Raw genomic sequence first — 16,370 nt, 5'->3', positions numbered from 1 at the left:
CACAAATATGAGCAAAACTATGTGGCTCTTGTCTTTCTCTACAGTGCTTATTAAACTTAATAAATAAGAGAGGCACTTTTTTATATTAATATTTATAATTTTTATTAATATGAGGTCAGATTTCATGTCACTAATACATATAAGTCTAAGAATATAATTATACTTCCCTCCCTTTATTCTTCATTTTTTAAAAATTTTTGTGATAATATATTTTTAATTTAGTTTATAGTCACAGGCTAAATGTTCCACTACCTAAAGGTTTCAACAACTAAAAAGCATAGAGATCACTGTTCATCAGGAATAGATAAAGGCTATAAACAATAATCAAATCCCAAGATGTCAGAATCACTCATATACATTAATTCATTTGTGCTCTATGCATTAGCTACCACAAGTTATGCAAAACATGGGATATGTGCCTTTTTGGTTCTGGCTTATTTCACTAAGTATAATGGTCTCCAGTTGCAACAATTTTGTCACAAAAGATGGGAGGATTTCATTCTTGTATGTCTGAGTAGCATTCCATTGTGCACATATACCACATTTTTTTTATCCAGTAATCATTTGATGAACATCTAGGTTGATTCCATAAATCTTAGCTATTCTGAATTGAACTGCTATAAACATAGGGTACAGGTAATTTTTTCAGGTCATTGTTAAATCATTTATTTTATACATTTCCAATTTCTTGATATAGGCACTAATTACCATAAAATTTTCTTTTAATACTTCTTTTGCTATATCCCATAAGTTTTGATGTGTTGTGCTATTATTTTTACTCATTCAATAATTTTTTAATCTATTTTGATTTCTTTTGTGATGCACTGTTCATTCATTAGCATTGTTCAGTCTCAACATTTTTGTTTATTTTCTGGAGAGTTGGGATATCTATGGTATTTTCTAAGACTGGCTTTTCTCCTCTAATGCCTCTGGTTTTTCCATGACACCTTTTAGAAAAAAAAAAAAAAAAAAACCCTTTTTTTGGAGAAGTGAAAGGTAGTATTTAGTGGGAATTTCAACATTTAAAATGATTGTTTTTTTTTCCTACCGTAAGACCAAAGTGCAATGTTTATTGAAGGTTCAAAGATTAGTACATATTTGGTGATAAGATTGTTGTGCATTTATAAAGTCTTTGAATGCTCAACTTTACACTGCATTTGACACAGCCATGGATCTCCTCATTATCTTGGGGATTTGTCTTTCTTGTGTGGTTCTTCTTTCTTTGTGGAAGAAAACCCATGGCAAAGGGAAGCTCCCACCTGGACCCACTCCTCTCCCAGTTGTTGGAAATCTGCTACAGCTAGAAACTAAGAATATCAACAAATCCTTAAGCATGGTACGTGTGATCAATTTTCTCTCAGTTGTTTACAAAGAGTGAATAAGACAGTCTGATAACAGGAAAAGATTTTCAAGGGAATATTGAAGAGAAGGCTTTAAAGGAAATTGTCCATTGGATACATAGATGTAATTTTAGAATGTATATAGCTAGGAGCATTATGGGGCCCTTGACCCTTTCAGCATTTGTTCTGAACTCTTGGATTCACACAAGAAAAGAAATCAAGGAGTAGATATATGTAAAGGGAGCAGGCAGCCAGATTTATTGAAAGCAATGTTATGCAATCATATGTGAGTGTAAGCCACCTCTCCTCATGAGGAAGGAAGGACTGCTACCTCTATAAAAATTTATAGGAAGCAGGGCCTGGGACAAGGCCCAGCTAAACATTCAAAGGGGGCAAAGTTTTGGCAGGGCATGAGTACCATTCACTAACATGTCCCATTTGGGGGATCTCAGAAGAGGCATGGCATCTCTTACTTGTGGGGTGGAGCACATCTGTGGTCATCTTTAATACAGTGTGTTGGTGTATGGTGCATGATGGGGAATGTGTGCGTCCAGCCTGCAATAATATTGTATATTTCCAGTCAGACAGTCGAGGTGGGGTTTGTGGTATCTGCACACAGATACTGCTAGCAGTCCTTAGGTTCTCCTCATTCAGCAGCTATGTGCCTATTCTCATCAAAAGGGAAAGAGATCCATGAAGCGTGGGTGAGAGAGTGGGTAGAGTAGGAGTTATCACTATGCTCTTAAATCTGTATATGTTAAATACATGAAATTTGTTTAAAATATAAATTTTAAAAATTGAAAAAAGAATAAAAAAAGAAATTGCCAAAGTAGGAATTCTTTGTTCAATTTAGATCCTCTTTATAGTAATTATTCTTTGGTGAAGTCTAATTTATGTAAACATGGTTTAAGTTTAAACATTCTTCTGATTTGCAGTCATAACAGTAAGTTTTCATAAGGCATATATTGATTTGAAGTCCAGGAAATAAATAAATGATCAAGAATTTTCAGTCTTATGATTGTTGTTAATGAATTAGCCAATAATGTCTCTTGTCCAAGTCGATCCATAGCACCAGCTATCTAAAACCTGAAGGAAGTATAAGAAATATCGTTTCCCTAAGGAAATAGGCGCTCAGAGTTCTGCTCTGGGATGCTCCTTCTTCCTGTGCTTTGGGGTCTAGATTTGAAGAGATTGTATCAACCCCTGAGATCATTTACTTGTAGCAGAGTCCAGAATGTGTAGTTCTTGCTACTATATTAATATTCATTTTTAATATAATAATAATATCAATATTTTAATATTGATTTTCATCAAAGAGAAATTGATTCCAATAATATACTTAAAGGATTTTATTTCAATATTTGCCTTGTGAAAAGATCATTCTGGTTGCTTCATTGTGAATCATTTGTAAGGTAGCAAAAGGAGTTCATCATGAGGAAGTGGAAAGAGTGTGGTCCTATATCCTTTAGTATATGACATAAGATGATGTGACAGAAAGACCCCCAAAGTACAATGAGTAAATGAAGATAGAAGCTAATTTCCATCTCACTTAATGATCTAGAAGTGAGTGTTGATGGTGCCTCAACTCCATGATGTTCTTATAAGAACCAGTTTTCTTTAGTCTTAAAATTCTACTGTCTCATGCCCCTAGACTGTTGTTTTCATTGGCATTGTTATAGTGAGGGTCAACCCATAAGTATGAAGAAAGGGGAAAGCAAGAAATAATTTTTAATGCAACAAGGTTGACTTTCCACATATCACTACTGCTGACTTCACTTATGGAGACACAATTAAATGGCTATTTCTAGCTTCAAGTGAAACTGGGCAATGTCTATGATCAGGATTTCATATTCCCCATTATTAGTAAAACTTAGGGGTTTCTGGTTCTAAAATGAAAATACAGAAAATAGATAAATGTACACAATTATTAGTCTAGGAATATATAATTCGTTGTATTTGCAGAATGGAAGAAGTTCCTTGTAATAGCAGAATGGTAGAAAAAAAGGTAATAAAATATTATGATCAAATGCATTATATAGCCCATGTCACATAGCAGGAACTTAGTATAGGATAAATATTGATAGTGACAATAATAATAGAAATGTTAGAAAAATGATAATAATTAATATTCAAACATTTTTTTATTAAATTAATGGTTTTAAAAGTTAAAATATTGTGTTTAGTGGATGCATATGAAATGTCTTTTTAATAACATTAAAGTTGTATCTATCACTTATCTACATTTAACTTTTTAAATTCTTGCCTCCTTTTGCATCTCCTGTTCCTCTTCCAGCTAGCAAAAGAGTATGGTTCTATATTCACCTTGTATTTTGGAATGAAGCCCGCTGTGGTGTTGTATGGATATGAAACAGTCAAAGAGGCCCTGATTGATAGGGGAGAGGAGTTTTCTGGCAGGGGAATTTTCCCAGTGTTTGACAGAGTCACCAAAGGATTAGGTATGCTTCTGTTTGGGGAATATGCATGGGTTTGTGAGTTGAAGATTCCATATAGGCTAACAAATTGAGAAGCTATAAACATTTGGAGAAACTTATGACATACATTTTTCATTATTTCATGGAAAGTGTGTGAATATTTAGTCCACATGAGATCCTTAATTTATTTGTGAAATCCATGAATGTGACACATTAGACCACAGGAACATAAAATTCAGTGAATGCAAGCCACCAAACCATTAATGTTATATGAATTTTGGTTAAGATACATTAATTTAAATGATCACCAGTTAAATTAATTATATAGGAGATTGAAAGGAGAGAGCAAATAAATGATGGAATTATCCCATTCACCAAACATGTAGCTTCCTGGCCTGATTCATAGGGGCCAAGAGAATATTTTAAGAAGTTTATATTATATGCAAGGAACCAACATGTGTTTGGTATATTTCCAGCCTTCCCTTCTATCATGTTTTCTTCCCAAAATGCATAAGAAATGTTTGACTTCAAGTGAACGCAAAGCCTAAAGCAAAGATATATTATGATAAGAGGATTGTGAAAGGACATATAGTGAATAGGGTTTGGAATTTATATTAGAAGAATATTTTTTGAGTAATTAAGTATTTGAATTATTTTCCATTTTTTCTTGGAGTTGTGCTTAAACTTCTTGGTCACCTGATGGGTCACTAAGTTCTGACAAAATAGAAAAGGTCCAAATGGGGCTGGCACCATGGCTCAATAGGCTAATCCTCTGCCTTGTGGCGCCGGCACACCGGGTTCTAGTCCTGGTCAGGGCGCCAGATTCTGTCCCGGTTGCCCCTCTTCCAGGCCAGCTCTCTGCTGTGGCCAGGGAGTGCAGTGGAGGATGGCCCAGGTGCTTGGGCCCTGCACCCCATGGGAGACCAGGATAAGTACCTGGCTCCTGCCATCAGATCAGCATGGTGCGCCGGGCGCGGCAGCCATTGGAGGGTGAACCAACGGCAAAAGGAAGACCTTTCTCTCTGTCTCTCTCTCTCTCACTGTCCACTCTGCCTGACAGAAAAGAAAAGAAAAGAAAAGAAAAGAAAAGAAAAGAAAAGGTCCAAATGGGTCCTCTTCTCCAGAATATTCTCCAGGTAGACTCTTGGACAATGATATACAGTCCTATTCTCTCAATTTTATCTTGACTCTGGAAATCTGATGCTGAAATTCCTTGGTGCTAATACCACCAAAAGAGATTAAGTAAGAAAAATTGAATAATTTTTAAATGAGAATTACCTGGGATGGTATCCTTTATCTTAGGAATAGTTGTGAGAGTTCTTCTAAAGCAGAAAAGTCATCTGACTCTTGAAAATTTCTTCCCCTGGTAGTTTTTCCTAAAATTCACTTACAGTAGAAAAGTCATCTTTGAGAAATTAAATCTCTGACTTGGACTCAACATGATTTTTTACATTTCTGATCATTGAGAAAACATTTTACCTCCATCATTTTCATCATCCTTGTCATTAAACAGTCACTGAGTGAAAATACTTGGCTTGCAGAGTTATTACAAGGTTTCAAGGCTGATGGATGATGAAGAGCTAAGTAATATGTAAAATCTACAATCCCAACAATAGAATATTAGGTTGAGTTGAAAGAAGGGGCAGGAGAGTTAAGGCTCAATGGCAATTCCTTGAGTTGACTTTACTGCCTATGTCTCTATCAATTTTTACAATGAGTACTCTCATCTGGAATTCATAACCATGGATGATATTCAAATGTGTATGTGTTTAAATCCTGATAGGAATTGTTTTCAGCAGTGGAGAAAAATGGAAGGAAACCCGACGTTTCTCCCTCACAGTTTTGCGGAATCTGGGGATGGGAAAGAAAACTATTGAAGAAAGAATTCAAGAGGAAGCCTTATGTCTGATACAAGCATTAAGAAAAACTAATGGTATATATTTCTTTATTTCTTTACATAATTAAGACTAGTGATTGGGTATTTTTTATTTTTTATTTAGTAAATATAAATTTTTTAAAGTACAGTTAATGGATTACAATGGCTTCCCCCCCCATAATTTCCCTCCCACTCACACCCCTCCCATCTCCCACTCCCTCTCCCATTCCATTCACATCAAGATTCATTTTCAATGATCTTTATATACAGAAGATCAATTCAGTATATATTAAGTAAAGATTTCATCAGTTTGCACCCACACAGAAACACAAAGTGTAAAATACTGTTTCAGTACTAGTTATAGCATTACTTCACATTGGACAACACACTAAGGACAGATCCCACATGAGAAGTAAGTACACAGTGACTCCTGCTGTTGACTTAACAATTTGACACTCTTGTTTATGGCATCAGTAATCTCCCTAGGCTCTAGTCATGAGTTGCCAAGGCTATGGAAGCCTTTTGAGTTCGCCGACTTCGATCTTATTCCAACAGGGTCATAGTCAAAGTGGAAGTTCTCTCCTCCCTTCAGAGAAAGGTACCTCCTTCTTTGATGGCCCTGTTCTTTCCACTGGGATCTCACTCACAGAGATCTTCCATTTAGGTCTTCCTTCCCCTCCCCCAGGGTGTCTTGGCTTTCCATGCCTAAAATACTCTCATGGGCTCTTCAGCCATATCCGAATGCCTTAAGGGCTGATTCTGAGCCCAGAGTGCTATTTAGGACATCTGCCATTCTATGAGTCTACTGTGTATCCCGCTTCCCATGATGGATTGTTCTCTCCCTTTTTGATTCTATCAGCTAGTATTAGCAGACACTAGACTTGTTTGTGTGATCCCTTTGACTCTTAGACCTATCAGTGTGATCAACTGTGAACTGAAATTGATCACCTGGAAATGTGAGATGGCATTGGTACATGCCACCTTGATGGGGTTGTAAGGGAATCCCCTGGCATGATTCTAACTCCACCATTTGGGGCAAGTGCTATTGAGCATGTCCCAAATTGTATATCTCCTCCCTCTCTTATTCCCACTCTTATATTTAACAGGGATCACTTTTCAGTTAAAATTTAAACACCTAAGAATAATTGTGTGGTAATCACAGAGTTCAGGCCGGCGCTGCGGCTCACTAGGATAATCCTCCGCCTTGCGGCGCTGGCACACCGGGTTCTAGTCCCGGTCAGGGCACCGGATTCTGTTCCGGTTGCCCCTCTTCCAGGCCAGCTCTCTGCTGTGGCCAGGGAGTGCAGTGGAGGATGGCCCAGGTGCTTGGGCCCTGCACCCCATGGGAGACCAGGATAAGTACCTGGCTCCTGCCATTGGATCAGCGCGGGGCGCGCCGCGGCAGCCATTGGAGGGTGAACCAATGGCAAAGGAAGACCTTTCTCTCTGTCTCTCTCTCAGTGTCCACTCTGCCTGTCCAAAAAAAATCAGAGTTCAACCAATATTACTAGAACAAAAACAAAGAGAAAATACTAAAAGGGTTAAAGTATTACATTGTACATCAACAGTCAGGACAAGAGCTGATCAAGTCACTGTTTCTCATAGTGTCCATTTCACTTCAACAGGTTTCCCCTTTGGTGCTCAGTTAGTTGTCACCGATTGGGAGAACATATGATATTTGTCCCTTTGGGACTGGCTTAATTTACTCAGCATAATGTTTTCCAGATTCCTCCATCTTGTTGCAAATGACCAGGTTTCATTGTTTTTGACTTTTGTATAGTATTCTATAGAGTACATATCCCATAATTTCTTTATCCAGTCTACTGTTGATGGGCATCTGGGTTGGTTCCAGGTCTTAGCTATTGTAAAATTGAGCTGCAATAAACATTAGGGTGCAGACAGCATTTTTGTTTGCAATTTAATTTCTTTTGGGTAAATTCCAAGGAGTGGGATGGCTGGGTTGAATGGTAGGGTTATATTCAGGTTTTCTGAGGAATCTCCAAACTGACTTCCATAGTGGCTTAACCAGTTTGCATTCCCACCAACAGTGGGTTAGTGTCCACTTTTGCCCACATTCTCTCCAGCATCTGTTGTTGGTAGATTTCTGAATGTGAGCCATTCTAACTGGGGTGAGGTGAAACCTCATTATGGTTTTGATTTGCATTTCCCTGATGGCTAGTGATCTTGAACATTTTTTCATGTGTCTGTTGGCCATTTGGATTCCCTCTTTTGAAAAATGTCTGTTGAGGTCCTTGGCCCATCTCTTAAGTGGGTTGTTTGTTTTGATGTTGTGGAGTTTCTTGATTTCTTTGTAGATTCTGGTTATCAACCCTTTATCTGTTGCATAGTTTGCAAATATTTTTTCCCATTCTGTCGGTAGCCTCTTCACTTTCCTGACTGTTTCTTTTGCAGTACAGAAACGTCTCAATTTGATGAAATCCCAAATGTTAATTTTGGCTTTGACTGCCTGTGCTTCTGGTGTCTTTACCAAGAAGTCTTTGCCTGTACCTATATCTTGCAGAATTTCTCCAATAATTTGATGGTGTTGGGTCGTACATTTAAGTCTTTAATCCATGTTGAGTGAATTTTTGTGTAAGGTGAAAGGTAGGGGTCTTGCTTTATGCTTCTGCATGTGGAAATCCAAGTTTCCCAGCACCATTTATTGAATAGACTCTCCTTGCTCCAGGGATTGGTTTTGGATCCTTGATCAAATACGAGTTGGCTGTAGATGTTTGGATTGATTTCTGGGTATTACAAGTAGCTAAGAATGATATGGTGGTGCATATATAACAGAAGCTCAATGTCCGCTCACATAAGTGTTAAAAGAGGTAAAGCAATTGGCATACTAGCCTTTTCAGACACCATAAGGAGAAAGTCTCTGATATCTTCCATATTTGGCTCCTAATGTCATGCATTGTTTATGTAACTTCTTTGTCTGGTCATAAAAGCAGAAAAGAGCAAATAGTGTTTGGACCAGGCATGCAAATGGCATACAAAATTTTTATCATATCCATAAGCCATAGTTTTTTAACAGTGCCCCACATATTTGTAAGAGGGGTTGGAAAATATGATGAATTAAGTACACAGGAAAAAGAGAACATGGATTTTATTAATGACCAATTTTATATTTTCTGCTATTATATTTAGACCTTCCAACCATCTTAGTTGATTTTTGTATGTGGTGAGAGGTAGGAATCTAATTTCATTCTTCTACATAAATACACCCATTTTTGCCAGCACCATGTAAATTACTATCCATTCTTTAATGTATGTTCTGGGTACCTTTCTCAAAGATCAGATAGCTGTATGTACATGGTTTAATTCTAAGCTTTCTAATTTTTCCATTGGTCTATGTGCCAGTTTTTATGCTAGTACAAGGTGTTTCAGTTATGATCATTTATAGTACACTTTAAAGTCAGGTATTCTGATGACTCCAGCTTGTCTCTTTTTATCTTAAGATTTCTTTGACTAATCCGTGTCTTGTATGATTTCATATTAATTTTAGGTTTTTTCCTAATTCTCTAAAGATGGGATTGCATTGAATCTGAAGTTTTTTTAGTTAATATATACATTTTAATTTTTATTAATTCTATGAATTCCTTTATGCAAAAGATTTAATCATTTATTTATTTGAAAATCAGAGTTATACAAAGAGAGGAGAGGCAGAGAGAGAGAGAGAGAGAGAGAGAGGTCTTCAATCTGATGGTTCACTCCCCAATTGGCTGCAAGGGAGGGAGGGAAGGAAGGAAGGCAATAGAAGATGGCCCAAGTCCTTGGGCCCCTGCACCCATGTGGGAGACCCAGAGGAAGCTCCTGCTCCTGGCTTTGGATAGGCGCAGCTCCAGCCATTGCAGCCATCTTGGGAGTGAACCAGCAGATGGAAGACTTCTCTCTCTCTGCCTCTGCTTCTCTGTAACTCTACCTTTCAAATAAATAAATTAATAAATCTTTTTTTAAAAAAAGATACTATTTCTCTTTCATTTTGATGGACAGTTTTGCTGGCTATGGTGTTTTTGACTGATATTTTTTTTTTCTTTTCAGCACTTTGAATGTATCATCTCATTCTCAGTTGGCCTGCATAATGTTTGCTGAGAAATATGTTGATAATCTGATGGAAATTCCCTGACATGTGACTTGATAGATTTTTCTTGCTGATTTTAGAATTCTCTTTGTCTTAGACTTTTTTTTTTTTTTTTTGACAGGCAGAGTGGACAGTGAGAGAGAGAGACAGAGAGAAAGGTCTTCCTTTTGCCGTTGGTTCACCCTCCAATGGCCGCCGCGGCCGGCGCACTGCAGCCGGCGCACCGCGCTGATCCGATGGCAGGAGCCAGGAGCCAGGTGCTTTTCCTGGTCTCCCATGGGGTGCAGGGCCCAAGCACCTGGGCCATCCTCCACTGCACTCCCTGGCCACAGCAGAGGGCTGGCCTGGAAGAGGGGCAACCAGGACAGAATCCGGCGCCCCGACCGGGACTAGAACCTGGTGTGCCGGCGCCGCTAGGCGGAGGATTAGCCTAGTGAGCCGCGGCGCCGGTCTTTGTCTTAGACTTTTTAAAAATTTGATTATAATGTACTTACAAGAGGCTCTTTGAGTTCAATTTATTTGACAATTTGTGAGCTTCTTGTATCTGGTTGTTCATATCTCTTCCAAAACTTGTGAAGTTTTCAACTTCCTTGAGGATTTCATTAATGAAGCTTTCTCTGTCTTTCTCCATCTCATTTCTCAGTTGAATTTCCATATTGTGAACATAGGTTGGTTTAATGGTATCCCACAACTCTTGTAGGCAATTTCACAGTTTTTCAAGCTTTATTCTTTTTTCACTCTGACTGGGCTATTTCAAATTATTTGTCATTCAGTTTAAAAATTTTATTCAAATGTTTAAAGTCTCACCTGCAATTTTTTCAGTCACTACATTATGCTGTCATATTTCTGTTTATTTTCTATGATTATTTCTGTCTTTGTTGAACTTCTCATTCAGGTTATGAATTGTGTTTCTGGATTTCTTTGAATTTTACATTGATATTACCTTGTATGTCACTGAGTTTTTTAAAATAATTTTTTTGAATTCCATTTCAAGCAATTCAAAAATTTTCTTTCTTTGATGTCAGCTAATGGATAATTGTTGCACTCATTTGATATTGTCATGTATCCCTGCTTTTCCCTGTCACTTAAAATTCCTTGTTTTGTTAAAGAGAGCCCTTGAGATTTTATTTTTTCTTTTTTAAAGTCAGGCCATTCAGATGTTAACTGAAGGAGAAGAGATATGTGGTAAGGTTTAAGAGCTACCATTTGTCAAAAATTAGAAAATTGAGTCATACTCTTAATTGCATACAGAAGTCTGTTTCCAAAACTATGGCATATTTTTTAAAATATTCAAATACAATTTCAATATTTTTCATTCTTTTCTTCTTCAAGGAAAGTACACCTATTTTTCAACTGTTTGAAAATACAATTTCAAGTTTCCTATTGGCTTGTGTTAGGTAATTGTTTTCTGTGTACATAATGAGAGTATTCACACTGAGACCTACCTTCCACCCATTTAAAGATATCTTTATGACTCTTTCTCATATATTTTCCTTCTTGCATATTTGAAATTTTGAAAAATGATGTGAAGAAGAGAATACTTTGGAGAAAATTAACAAATAAACTGGAGTAGAAAAGACAGTTTGTTGAGTAATGTAATTTTATTGCAGGCATGTGGAGTTTATAATGATGATAATGTGTCTAGGTAGTCAACTTTCTCAGTTATCGAAGATAATCAATTTAAGATATGCATGAGAACTGTGCACTCATTTCTACTCCATTTTCCTCAGCATCTCCTTGTGATCCTACTTTTCTTCTGTTCTGTGTTCCCTGCAACGTGATCTGCTCCGTCATTTTCCAGAATCGTTTTGACTATGATGATGAAAAATTTAAAACCTTGATCAAGTATTTTCATGAAAACTTTGAACTTTTAGGCACTCCCTGGATACAGGTAAAATCAAGATCCCTCTAAATGTGAAATTATTTTTTTAAAATTTATTTAGAGTGTCAATTGTTAAATCAACAGCAGGAGTCACTGTGCGCTTACTCCCCGTGTAGGATCTCTGTCCTTAATGTGTTGTCCTATGTGAATTAACTGTATAACTAGTACACAAACAGTACTTTATACGTTGTGCTTCTGTATGCGTTCAAATTGTTGAAATATTTACTTAGTGTATACCAAGTTGATCTTCTGTATATGAAGATAATTTTAAATGAATCTTGATGAAGAATGGGATGGGAGAGGGAGTGGGGATGGGATGGTTGCAGGTGGGATGGAGGTTATGGGGGGAAAAAAGCCACTATAATCCAAAAGTTGTACTTTGGAAATTTATATTTATTAAATAAAAGTTAAAATAAATATTTACTTGAGATGTAGAGTTAGAGAGAGATGGAGAGAAAGACAGTCACAGAGAGAGAGAGACAGAGAGAGAAAGAGAGGTCTTCCATTCACTGGTTCACTCCCCAAATGGCTGCAATGGCCAGAGCTGGACCATCTAAAGCCAGAAGCCAGGAGCTTCTTCTGGGTCTCTCATGCAGTAACAGGGATCCAAGCACTTACTGCTTTCCTAGGCCATCAGCAGGGAACTGGATCAGAAGTGGAGCACCTGGGACTTGAACTGACATCCATATGGGATGCTGGAGCTACAGGAGAATGTTTAACCTACTAAATCATAGCACTGGCCCCTAAATGTGAAATTATTTTCTACCAAATCATTTGCCCATTCCTCTGATCCTTTTAAAATGCCAAAAGTAATTTTTTTAAATTAGAACTTGCAAGCAATTACTGAGTTATCAAATCCATTTTATATGTGAAAATATAAATTAAGACATAAAGTAGAATAAAAAGTGAAATAAAATAGCAAATGCCTCATTTATAGTAAGCTTTTTTGAGAAATATTTCTCATTTTTTATGTACAGGGTGGTAGTGTAAAATTTGTTGCTATTGTATACTTTCAGAGAATGTAAAAAGCCTTTGTTGTATGATCTAACACCTAACACCCCATGGAGTTCATAAGGTCAGGATGTGTTTTACCTGGGAAGGATTCCAGAGGACAAACGGTCTACACATGAGTTGTCTGGAATAGGAAATTAGGATTCAGAACTAACCAGAATATTCTTTAAAGTAGCTTAGGCTACACAATAAGTAATCCATATCTGAAATCTACAGTTCTTATCTTTATAACTATTCTTTGATTCATGTTACTATACTAAATAAATTGTTTAGATGCCTATCTTAAGTCATTAAGGTAGTGTCTGAAGCAGTGTCAGGGAACTTCAGGACCAGGAAAGACCAGATGAGTCGGGTAAATGTACACATTCCTGAAGAGGGAAAATACCTACACAGAGCAAGATAAGTGATCTGGTCACTCCCTTAACCTTTCTGTTGTATTCTTCATTACAACAAGAGTATGAGTACTAGCATTTTAGATGTCTTCTTGGAGAAATATGCATAGGAGTGTTGGGATTAACATTGGCTTCTAGCATTGATCTCACTAGGTTGTTGTCTTTGAATTTTTTTTTTAAGATTTATTTATCTTCTTGAAAGGCAGAGTTACAGAGAGGCAGAAGCAAAAAGAGTAAGAGAGAGAAACAGAGAATGAGAGAGAGAGAGAAAGAGAGAGGTCTTCCATATGCTGATTCACTCCCCAGATGGCAGTAATAGCCTGAGCTGCACCTATCTGAAGCCAGGGGCCAGGAGTTTCTTCTGGGTCTCCCACATGGGTGCAGGGGCCCAAAGACTTGGGCCATCTGCTACTGATTTCCAGGGCCATAGCAGAGAGCTGGATCAGAAGAGGAGCAGCTGGGATTTGAACCGGCACTCCTTTGGGATGCCGGCAGTGCAGGTGGCGGCTTTACCCACTATGCCACAGCACCAGCCCTCTTTGAATTGTTGACTGACTTTTGTGAATCAGAGATAGATGACAACAGGGGCAATTCCTGAATCCCTTCAAAAACAGCTGGGAAATTAATGTAAGACTGGTCATTTTTTTCTTTACTCTTTCCTTTAAATTACCATGTTCTAGTACAGGAACAAGTCTTATTACTCTTTATCGACTCAGGGCACAGGAGAATGTGGGATACATAACAAGAAAAATGAGCTAACAAAGAATTCTTTCCTCTTTCAGCTCTACAATATTTTTCCCATTTTACATTATCTACCAGGAAGTCATCGCCAGTTGTTTAAAAATATTGATGGCCAGATCAAGTTTATTTTGGAGAAGGTACAAGAACATCAAGAATCTCTGGATTCGAATAATCCTCGGGACTTTGTTGACCATTTCCTGATTAAAATGGAAAAGGTAGAAAGGGACTCTGATTTGCTACCTCATTTATGTGGGTGATATGACTCATAGATGAAACAAATGCTTCTTCCTGAGGTTGTGTCCATTGCTTGTGTGAGTTTTGAGATATTGTAAAATCCTGAATGAAAAAAAAAATTAGAAGACATTATACTGGCCTTGTTAAATTTAGTTCTTTATTTGCATGAGAAATTGAAACAGACACATACACATAGAGAGACATATATACACCTTGCAGAATGACGATAATGTGTCATTGTACATAAAATAAGTTTCATGGATAGAATATTTAACAAAGGAGAAAGATTTGCCCTTGGAAACACTATAGGAAATTTTCACAGATGGGGTGAGTAAAGGCTACTTTGTATGACTAGGGCTCAGGTTGAGAAAGGCTTGATAGATCTGAGAAATTAGCAGAGATATTTTATTTACAGTTGAAGGGAGGAAAGGAATCAGACACCTTAGACACCATAAGCCCTACATGAGAGTGTGGCAGGGCTTAGGAGCACTGAAAAGGGGGTAGGAATGAGCAAGATTTTTTTTGGGGGGGTTATTGTTTGTTTTTGTGCTCAGACTAAAGCAGAATGTTACTATTTTTGATGCTTTCCAAGCCAGCACACATGTTACGGACACAGCCAGATGCAGGTGGGTTAGCCAGGTGCTATGTGGCTTTTTTAGTAAATGAATGTGGGGCTGTAGGTTGTCAATTTGCTGACCTAGGAGAAAGCACAGCAAGGAGAGGGGTTTCCCACTCAGGAATAAAATGTAGTTACCTAAAAAATGGAGCTTACAGTAAGTATTTAGGACCATTGGAGGATAAAATGTACCTAGGAAATGAAAAGTACAGTGACCAAGTATGTGGAGTTTTCATAGATTGTCTGGTTCTAATGTAAGAACCCTGATAGGTGTAAGGAAGGTCGAAGTTGGGGATAGTGATGTAATTTGGAGGTGAGTGGGTCTGGAGGCTTGAAAGAGATTTAGATATTCATGATAAAAGCGACAATAACAGGTAGGATTGACAGTAGTAATGAAAAACTTAATAAAAATATTTTAGAAAGAAATGGATAAATTAATTTCCTCACTGAGTAGACAGAAAGACTTGGAATTTGGTAATTTTGAATATATGTTTTTAAATTTCATTTATTTGTTTATATAAAAGGAACAGACTTCATATATTTCATCTATACAGTTTAAGAACATAATGATTCTTCCACCCTTCACCCTCCATCCCTCACTCAACCACCCTCCTCCTTCTTTCCTTTTTTTTAATTTTTGTGATGACATATTTCAATATGCTATATTGAATCCTGCTATATTGAATGCTATATTGAATCCTGCTATATTGAATCAATATGCTAAGCTGAATCCTGCACTAAGTAAAGAATTCACCAAATAATAAGTATAAAAACCACAGTTCCTCAGCAGTATAGACAAGGGCTACAAACAATAATCAAATCTCAATATGTCCATTTCACTCATATACTTACTTTTTAGTACTCTATATATTACTTATATTTTAGCAGTTCAAATGAATCCTAGCAATTCAAGTAGAGCACTGTCCTGTGTCTGGCTTAATTTGCCAATTGTGTATGTTATACTAGATTATTTTATGTCACCACTGAGGGTTTTTATTTATCATGCAATGCTAATGCATCTTTGCTAGGAAAAACACAAGAAGCAGTCTGAATTTACCATGGACAACTTGATCACTACTATATGGGATGTGTTTAGTGCGGGAACAGATACAACAAGCAACACATTGAAATTTGCACTCTTGCTCCTGTTGAAGCATCCTGAGATTACAGGTATGATCATTGGTGATGGGCAGGATGAAATTTTAGATAGCAATTGGAAGACAGCACCAATAACCATAATACCCTTCAACCATTAGACAAAGTACAAGAAAGGGTTCCTAGGATTAGATTAATTAAAGTAAAATTAGAGTGTCTTAATGATGGGATGAAATTCTTAAACCACAACAGAGACTAGAAAGCAGCAGCCATTTTTCTCCTTGATATGGTGCTGTATCCTTGATTTGGGTTAGAACAAACGCAGTAACAATGTTGTCTTAGAATCTGGAGAGAACAACAATCCCTCTTTCCCTAAAAAGATACAAGTTGATAGCATTCTAAGTCTCAGTATATTTTTGGCAGAAGATATTTCTAGTCAGATGCATGTAATTACTCAACAGAAAACCAGAAACACTGATCTCCATCTAAAAGATTTAATCTCCAATAAAAGACTGAGTTGTACTCAGATTAAAAAAATGTATTTTCATGAATCTTTTTGCATAAACAAAATTGTCCTCAAAAAATTTTCTTTGCAGATGCAATCTTTCCATATTTTTCCACCTCTTTTTTGGTTTGTTTGTTTGAAAGACAGAGTTACAGGGAGAAGTAG

General features: G+C 37.1%; 1 protein-coding gene across 1 annotated transcript in view; it reads left to right on the top strand.

Moving 5' to 3' along the window:
• Positions 1–1,139: 1,139 nt before the first annotated feature.
• CYP2C (cytochrome P450-like) overlaps positions 1,140–16,370 on the top strand; it is a 28,717-nt gene continuing 13,486 nt past the window's right edge. The window contains 6 exon segments of the mRNA NM_001171265.1: positions 1,140–1,336; positions 3,634–3,796; positions 5,556–5,705; positions 11,460–11,620; positions 13,797–13,970; positions 15,634–15,775. Of these exon segments, the coding sequence (NP_001164736.1) occupies positions 1,169–1,336; positions 3,634–3,796; positions 5,556–5,705; positions 11,460–11,620; positions 13,797–13,970; positions 15,634–15,775 (958 nt within the window). The 5' untranslated portion in view covers positions 1,140–1,168.

This window comes from Oryctolagus cuniculus, chromosome 15, assembly GCF_051225735.1.
Source record: "Oryctolagus cuniculus isolate XC-2025 breed Fujian yellow rabbit chromosome 15, ASM5122573v1, whole genome shotgun sequence".
Lineage (NCBI taxonomy): Eukaryota > Metazoa > Chordata > Mammalia > Lagomorpha > Leporidae > Oryctolagus > Oryctolagus cuniculus.
The sequence above is the reverse complement of the archived record's forward strand: the minus strand, read 5'-3'. Positions and strand labels throughout refer to the sequence as shown.